Source organism: Halichondria panicea, chromosome 14, assembly GCF_963675165.1.
Source record: "Halichondria panicea chromosome 14, odHalPani1.1, whole genome shotgun sequence".
NCBI classification, from domain to species: Eukaryota; Metazoa; Porifera; class Demospongiae; order Suberitida; family Halichondriidae; genus Halichondria; species Halichondria panicea.
This window is the reverse complement of record NC_087390.1, coordinates 3,977,301-3,986,126: the sequence shown is the minus strand read 5'-3', so window position 1 is coordinate 3,986,126 and position 8,826 is coordinate 3,977,301. Positions and strand designations below refer to the sequence as shown.

The window sequence follows — 8,826 nt, the reverse complement described above, 5'->3', positions numbered from 1 at the left end:
TGCTTGCAAACTTCCAGTTCCAAGTCCATGTCCAGCTTGCTGCAGGCAAAGTTTTATTAGTCATAGATCTCTGCGTGGGCAGTCCAACATCTCTAGCTCAGCATGCCCACGCTCATTTTCACCCTTCTACCACCCTCACGCGACTTCCCGATACAGGCTCTCCTTTTTCCTAACTCTACGTCTATTTCTTTCTTTATTCCTCCAATTAATACCGTATTTTATCTCATTGAACGATTAATACAGTATTTTATCTTATTGAACGATTGTGATAACGATTGTGATAAAGAACAGAAAAAGGAGAGCCTGTGTAGAGGCTATTGAATACGACCTCAACATCTGATACTTATTTGCCAAGTTTCCAAGACAATGCTCAAGCTATGGGATTGATGATGATGGAAGTTTTAAAGCAATTTGTCTTGTTAAAGAGTCTTGCCTGCTCCTGGTTGCCTGCTCCTGGTTGGAATAAGTTCTTCTGCCACCAGAAAAAGAAGTGGTAAGTTTTGTTCTGAGAGCACTTGCCACAATTGGTGATCTTTTGCATAATTATGCAGTTGTGCAGTTGCTGCAATTCTGTTGCTACAGCAGAAGATACGTGGTTCTCTCAAGCAAAGAAAATACCTCGCTTAATAACTTCTCAGGTGCCTGCACCTCGTGGCCGTAAGGCTGTGTTCCTCCTAGAAAAGGAATAAAAATGGTACCAGCGGAGAGTCACGCGCACAATCTCCTGCTTGTGTTTAGTATTTTTCATCTATGCCTGCTTGTGTTTAGTGTGTCTGTTCCTGTTACTGTTTCTGGCCTGTTACTGTTTCTGGAGGTAGTTGGGCAATCAATTACCCTCCCTTGTTCACTACTACCGTTAGTTAATTCATGCCCAATTTGATACCAAGTACAGTGTGTCACTGGAAAAGGCCGGCTGAAGGAGGTGGTTTCCATGCTCTGGATGATTCGACAAGCAAGGAAAAACCCGGGCCCTTCTCGTAAATGGTTCTTGGAAATAGAGATCCCTCAAAAACGAAGGTATCACGACATCTCTTCTACCAACCACAAAATCTTTCCCGTCTACTGCCAACCCTCCCAACCAGAGGAGGTTGGACGCGCGTCATTCAGTGTCACATATCATGTGACACAACTTCAATTGCTGATTGCTCGCGTATGTACGCAGCAAGCCCCCCGTGAGATCGCGAGTGGGCATCATGGCAGTTGCAGCTAATGTTGGAGAGCCTGATCTTTGTCAGAGTTGCGGAGAGGACCTTGATAATCATACTCTTCTGTTTATACATACCCGAGGAGAGGTAATTGGCTATACTGTACTGTGCCTAGTTTTCCAGTCCTAGAAGTTAAATTTACGCACGTTAAGTACGCAAAGGACGACAGCATGACTAGCTATGATGGATTTATTCGAGAAACTTCTGAGCTAGTGAAGGTGAACACTATGATATCAGTGTGCACTGGCTGTAAGAATAGTTTTTTTATTCCTATGGACGAATTTATGAAGTCAAATGTAGAGCTAGAGCTCAACACTTTCGACAACAAAGTGCTTGTTGTTTGGAATTGGAATCTTCTACCACCAGATATACCACCATCAATGTCTACAACAAATAGTACAGGTGCTGCTGATGATGTCGATCACCAAGGTATTAATGATGTCAATGACCAAGAAGGCGTTGTGTTTAAATGTATTGGATCTGCAAAAGAGGAGCAGTACCAAACGCATCTGGCTGAAGTGAATAGATTACACAGCAAAGGCATACCCATTGAAGTAAGAGTGATACACGAGGCATCGAATCTCACGTGCCATAGCAGTTCAAGTTTTTCTTGACTCAAATGGAATCGTATAGGATACCTCGTTAGAGAAGTATTGGAGAGTGTCCACCGAGCGATGCACGAAGACAAAATTGTTTCAGTTAAACTAGATTGGACAAAATTTTTATTGCACTGGCGATCTCCGGGTTGGTATTGTGGAATAAAGATTATAAAAAGAGGAAGATGGGGTGACATTGTACACAAATTTCAGAGCAAAAAGATGTAAAAGTATAACATGATACGCAAACATTAATCACTATATTATTAATTTTATGTTTAGTTTTGTGTTTTATTATTGTTGCTGTCCATATGAATGTTCATTTGATATTTGAGATGGTGTACATTGATTAGGTAAGGGTGGTAGATTGATGGCAATATTGTGAAAGGTGGCTCTAACACTTAGACTATTTCTAACAGGAAGAGTTGCTATTCGACAACCATTGCTTAGTGCGAGTTGTTCCCGTCTTGGAGCTCGGAGGGGTTCCTTAGCTTTTACGATGAGTGCATTAAAGCTCGGCAATTCTTCTTCATAATATCGACTATTACTTGTAAAATAATAGAAGAGAAGGTCAGGGTCCATTCTTTTTGTAAACTCTATACAAACTTTCCTCCATCCATAGTGTACCTATATAATTATTATAATTATTATGTACATAATATAATTATGCGTGCTGGCGTTGGTATAGATTTGGTGTACCTGCTTCATTGTAAAATTTTCTCCAACACAGTTTCTGAGAATACTAAAAAAGCACTCTACATCATCAGATGACGAAGAGCGCGGGTGCTCAGGGGCAATCTTCTGTGCCAGATTGAATAGATATCGCCATTGTCTGGTCTCAATATTTGCTGTCAGGCCAATTAATGTTTCTCTAGTGAAACCTTTAATTCGGTCAATTCGTCTGAAATGCAAAAGTGAACAACATCTTAATTACAGAGTTTATAAATTAATGCCTTGCCTTACCTATTAATTTCAATTGTACTATAGTCTGCAGTGGGATCTGTTGCGGAGAACCAAGGAATTAGGTCTTCGTTGATGAAATCTTTGACATCTTGCAAATATGTTTGTCGAGAATCCTCTGTTAGACCCCTTTCATCTATTGCTCTTCTCCAGTTTCGAATTACCCGAATATATTTTGCCTCTGCCTTATAATTTTTTCTCTCCATGAATTCCAATACATCTTTACCAAATAAACGTTCTGCATCGATAACAGACTGCTTTCGAACTCCTGTAATTGCCGGATATGTTAGCCTTGTACTAGGGTCATAGAGAGCTTCTAAGAACCGTTCTAATCTCACTCCCTTTACTTTACCCTGCCGTAAGCATGTCGCCATCCTCTGTATATAATTTTCCGAGATGTAATTTATTATATACACTTTAATACAAGTCATGGTATTATCACACACAAACCTTTAGTAGGTGAGCTCCATCTTCTCTATGGCAAATTACATGACCTGTGTGCTTGTGAACCTCAAGAACAATCAAATGACAATTGAAGGGGATTCCTTGTCCTACATATTCTTTGATTCGTTTAGAATACTCAAACTGGGCTAAAATTGATCGCATTTTATCGTCTAGGAGTTCCTCTTTGCCTGTTGCAAGAAGTGCACATTATAATACTCAAAAATAGTTACTACAATTGTAATAATAGTAATAGTTACGTCACATTTGTGATGTCATGACTATATAGAGTGCCCATGCATGCATGTGCTAAAAGACAAAGTATAGCCAAGAGTATAGTAGCAAATTAGTTTAGGTGACTCATTATAATTCTACTCCTACTCTATACATACAGTACACATGCCTGGATCTATAAGAACAAACCTTCTTTCCACTCTGTAGTGGAATACCCCGGCGGTACAGATTTTGGTCGAAGGCGTGCAACCACATCTTTCATTGTACACCCTTCTTCCATCCATACTGCAATTTCTCTCAATGTGGTCTCACTGACAGGAGAATTTCTGTGCAATGCTGTAACTTCACCACTGGAGGATACTGACGTGTGTATAATTATGCACACAACATTACAACCAACATTATTATTGCATGTAAGACCCTGCATACCTTTTGGAGTCAACATATTTGTCAAAGTTCCAATGCTATTCCTGCTATACTTATTTCTCACGTCTGATAGAATTTCGAAAATACTTAGAGGCCTCGTACAACCTTTGGATCTCAAAGTGTTCCACTCCCCATCAGTAACAACACCTGCATTATGCATGTTAGTGTGTATTTCTCGGAACTATATAATTATGAGACACACCCTAACACCACTTACCAGCAACTTTCATGCCTTTCTTTGCCATCTGTTCTATAACATCATCAATAATTGAACGTATTTTTTCATCCTTTAGCATGTTACATGATAAGCATTGAACAGGTAAAGCACATGGCTTCTTAGCTCTCTGCTCAGGACTAATCATTACAACCAGAGCATGAGTGGCAACTTGTCGTCTATACTTAATACTTCTTCTGAAAAAAGCTTTTAATTTCATCTTGAACTCTTCAAGCTGTCTAGGAAAATTATCAACGACAATATCGTAATCATTATCTTGTAGCTTTTCCTGCAAAACTGTACTCTCTACTCGCAACTGTCGTCCAGTTGATAGAACTAAGTTCCTGTGTGTCCCAAGCGAGTTTCATAAGTTCGTTTTCTACATGATGTTTAGCTTGCTTTTCTGAGTAATCCTTAGACACGTTTTGAAGACCTACGGAACATGGTATAATTATATAGAAGTGTCATCACATGCATTTTCTATATTATTCTTACATTTTGTGATGTGAATTAGATCTTTGAGAAGGAGCTCATCAACTTCTTTCAGTTCAGTTATATAGCAACTTTGAACTATTCCCATGTCATCGATAAATTTTAGCAACTTCTGATGTTCGTCATACATGATCTTTAAACTGCCATCATTCAAGTCAATATCCCCCCCAGACCATTCACCTCTCATTGATTCTCCTAATCCACAAACTATATCAACCCCGTCAGTTTTAATCCACCACCATGCGTCCGGATGCACACTTGCAGCTTGATCAAGCACTGATTGCTATAAAATTACAATAGTGCATGTATATAGCTATGAATTACACACTAATAGTAATTATAATACCTGAATTGATGCATCCAAAGTTATATTGGTTTCAGAAATATCTTTACGCAAGCTTCGCTCAGAAACTGCTGGGATGTTCACCAGCGCCTGCATGCATGAATATAATTAAATTGATATAGAAGTCTGAAAAGAAAATAGCATGTACAATAATTACATGTCATGCAGGGTTGGTCACAAATGCTAATTATGTGCATGAAAATAACATGCAACCTGCTCGATTATTCGTTGCCGTCCAGTACTAGTTGCCGTCCAGTACTATTGTCGTGTACATTGGATGTGCTCCAATAAGGGCCATGGTGCAACTTAGCCCATTGCTGACCGTAATGGCTATACATGGTTTGAAGTCATGACCTATAGTCGACTGGACATGATATAACCTGTGTGCAAATAAAATAATTATTGCAGCTATACAATTATATAGCTATACATGCATATCTTTTACGGAGAAAAAACTTACTGCATACTCCACTAAGCCCATTGGCATTCGCTTTACAGGGAAGCAAGAGTCACTCCCATCTTCTCTCATTGTTCCAATGCCAAGGACAAGATTGTACACAGTATTTTCGCGATTATTTTCGCGTAGATTGATCATGGCAGAAGCTGAGAGTTTGAGAAAGTTATTTGGTACATCCAAACCTATTTCTTTGCAAATGTTTTGAAAATAACTTAGATATCGAATCCATATCAATGGTTTGGTCATCAGTCTCCGTCTCTTTATCGGCATTTGGCAAGTCTCTGCCGTAAGAAGTGGTTGTTGTACCTCTATACAAATAGTATCTTTCTGTCTGATGTCACACTGAATGCCAACATCTTTAGTAACGACAACTGTTGGTTCATGATCACGGCTTGGTTTTGCAAATGAGAAAGCTGCATCAGCCGGTTGTGGAAACTTCTTAATTAGCTTCAGAACTTTGGAACGGCATGACGTGCCTATACAACACAGCGTTAAGATATGCATTGTCAAGTGTGCTTTATAAATAAGTGAATACCTGAGCGAATCCATGTAGTGCTTTATTTGTTTTTCACGTACCCTGCCACAGTTTCCCAGTATTCAGCTATCTTATGAGTAGGCCATGTACATTTTCCACTCAAAATAATATACTCGACAAGAACCTTTGTTTTTTATTTTTTGGCTGCAGCTATCTGGATTCCCCTTGTCAACACTTGTGGCCACAGCTGCTGGTTGATTTGCACCTTGGTCAATAGCAAGCTTTTGCTCTGAACACTGCTGAGCCTGAGAGGCTAATGTTCGAAGAGGAATTCTTTTCTTCTGAGGCCTTGTAGGTGTTAGCAAAGTAGGACTGGAAACATGCCTTGGTCTTTTTCCATTGCCCTCCATCTTCCCACACGCCCGCAATCTATATTCATTATTCACTACACGCAAACAAAATTACTGCTGACTTGGCAGAAAGAAAGTGCTGACATGACTAAAAAAGGATCTGCTAGGATCCCTTTATAATTATATTCATCATTTATCACATGATTTATTATTAACAAGTATGACGCGCGTCCAATCTCCTCTGCCTCCCAACCTGTCGAGCTGAATACATCTGATACTTATTTGCCAAGTTTCCAAGACAATGCTCAAGCATTGAACTTTTAAAAAAATTTGTATTGTTAAAGAGTCTTGCCTGCTTCTGGTTGCGAAGAGTCTGCCACATCTGGTTACCAGAAAAAGAAGTGGTCCCAATTGGTGATCTCTTGGCATTTGTACTCGTTCAGTTGCTGCAATTCAGTTGCTGCAGCAGAAGATACGGAGTCTTGCAGTCGTTTGTTACGAAAATACCGAACATTACCACATGCGTGCACACCCCCCGCCACACACACACACGGTGTGTACACCCCCACACACATACGCACACACACACACACACATGGCGTGCACCATATACACAAACACGGCGTGCACACCACACGCAGGCGTGTGTGTATTGTGTGTATTGTGTGTATGGGTGTATGGCGTGTATGGCGTGTGTGTTGTGTGTGTGTGTTGTGTGTTTTGTCGGGGGTGTGAGCATGCCGTGTGTGTTTGGTGTGTGTGGGGGTCGTGTGTGTGTGTGTTATGGGGGGTGTGCATGCCGTGTGTGTGTTGTGTGTGTGTGTGGAGGGGGTGTGCATGCGTATGGTGTGGGTGTGTGTGTGTAGGGGTGTGTTGTGTGTGTGGGGTGGGGGTATGCACGCGGTGTTTGTGGGGGAGGGGGTGTGCAGGCCGTGTGGTGTGTGCGTGTGGTGTGTGCAAGCCGTGTGTGTGTGGTGTGTATGTGTGGAGTGTGGAGGGGGTGTGCATGCCGTGTTTGTGTGTGGTGTGAGGCCATGTGCAGGCCGTGTGGTGTGTGCGTGTGTGTGGTGTGTTTGTGTATGTATGTGTGTGTATGTATGTTTGTGGTGTGGTGTGTGTGTGGAGTGTGGAGGGGGTGTGCATGCCGTGTGGTGTGAGGCCATGTGCAGGCCGTGTGGTGTGTGCGTGTGTGTGTGGTGTGTTTGTGTATGTATGTGTGTGTATGTATGTGTGTGGAGGGGGTGTGCATGTCGTGTGTGTGTGTGCACGCCGTCTTTGTGTGTGGAGGAGGGGGTGTGCAGGCCGTGTGGTGAGGGGATGTGTGTGTGTGGGTGTGCACGCCGTGTTTGTGTGTAGTGAGGCCGTGTGGTGTGTGCGTGTGTGTGGTGTCTTGTGTGTGTTTGTTTGTGTGTGTGTGGCGTGTGTGTGGTGTTTGTGTGTCGTGCACGCCGTGTTTGTGTGTGTGTGTGGGGGGAAGGGGTGTGTGCACGCCATGTGTGTGTGTGGTGTGTGTGGGGAGGGGTGTGCAAGCCGTGTGGTGTGTGCGTGTGTGTGTGGTGTGTGCTAGCCGAGTGTGTGCAAGTCGTGTGTGTTTGGTGTGTTGGGTGCGTGTGTGTGTGTGGGCCGTGTTTGTGTGTGTGTGTGTGCAGTGTGGTGTGTATGTGTGTAGAGTGTGTGTGTGTTGTGTTTGTATGTTGGGGGTGTGCAGGCCGTGTGGTGTGTGCGTGTGTGTGGTGTGTGCAAGCCGAGTGTGTGTGGTGTGTTGTGTGTGTATGTGTGTGTGTGTGCAAGCCGTGTGTGTGTGTGGTGTGTTGTGTGTGTATGTGTCTGTGTTGTGTGTGTCTGTGTTGTGTGGAGTGGGGTGTGCACGCCGCGTGTGTGTTTGGAAAGGGGTAGTAAGCACAAGGCTAACTGGGTTGGATGGAACCTCGTCCGCTGAAGCATAAAATTGACTCAAACGGAATGCACATTTGATTTTAATGAAGGACATTCAATTGACAGTTTTATTAATTATAGTAACAATTATAGTTTTTCCGGTCTTCAGAGGAGCACCAGACCTGTCATTGCCAGTCCAGAAGTTTCGGTCCCTTTAATTTCCTGACTTGTGGATAGCTCAAGGAAAGGAGGGACCACTCCCATACATGCGGAGTCCGGGTGTGGCTGTCAAACCATAGACTATGGTTAAACACCACAAAACATGCAGTTGAAAAGCAAGCTAAATTTCTTATTTCTGTTTAGGAGGTAGTCTATGTGCAACCTTATAATTATTGTATGTAAATTGTTATGTAATTAAGATAAGCAAAATGTAACCCACGTGACAACATTAGTTTCTTTCTTTTCCATTGTGAGGATTCTTTTTAGTTCTGTCTCTTTGTTAGCAGTTTTTAGCCAGTTTTTAGTACCATGACGATTATGTTTAGGTGCATGTGATTCCCATATCTGGGTGTATCATCTTAGTTTAGGCGTTTTGTGGCTTTTAGCTACATGTACAATATCTAACCTTGGTTCTGACAATATGAATTTTCCATTAGTCAATAGATGTTTGTGTTTGTGTGTGTGTGTGTGTGTGTGGGTGTGTGTGTGTGTGTGTGTGTGTGTGGGTGTGTGTGTGTGTGTATGTGGTCCGTGTTTGT

The 8,826-nt window shown here is 42.1% G+C and overlaps 1 protein-coding gene across 1 annotated transcript; it reads right to left on the bottom strand.

Annotated features, from left to right (window-relative positions):
* Positions 1–1,867: 1,867 nt before the first annotated feature.
* LOC135348100 (uncharacterized) lies at positions 1,868–6,721 on the bottom strand. The gene is made up of 12 exons (XM_064546278.1): positions 5,904–6,721; positions 5,372–5,844; positions 5,125–5,291; positions 4,915–5,001; positions 4,572–4,851; positions 4,080–4,509; positions 3,866–4,009; positions 3,626–3,796; positions 3,212–3,393; positions 2,765–3,138; positions 2,501–2,702; positions 1,868–2,428 (listed from the first exon to the last, which is right to left on the bottom strand). Exons 6-12 carry the CDS (start codon positions 4,294–4,296, stop codon positions 2,096–2,098), a joined length of 1,623 nt encoding a protein of 540 aa, XP_064402348.1. The 5' UTR covers positions 4,297–4,509; positions 4,572–4,851; positions 4,915–5,001; positions 5,125–5,291; positions 5,372–5,844; positions 5,904–6,721; the 3' UTR covers positions 1,868–2,095.
* Between the last annotated feature and the right edge of the window lie 2,105 nt (positions 6,722–8,826).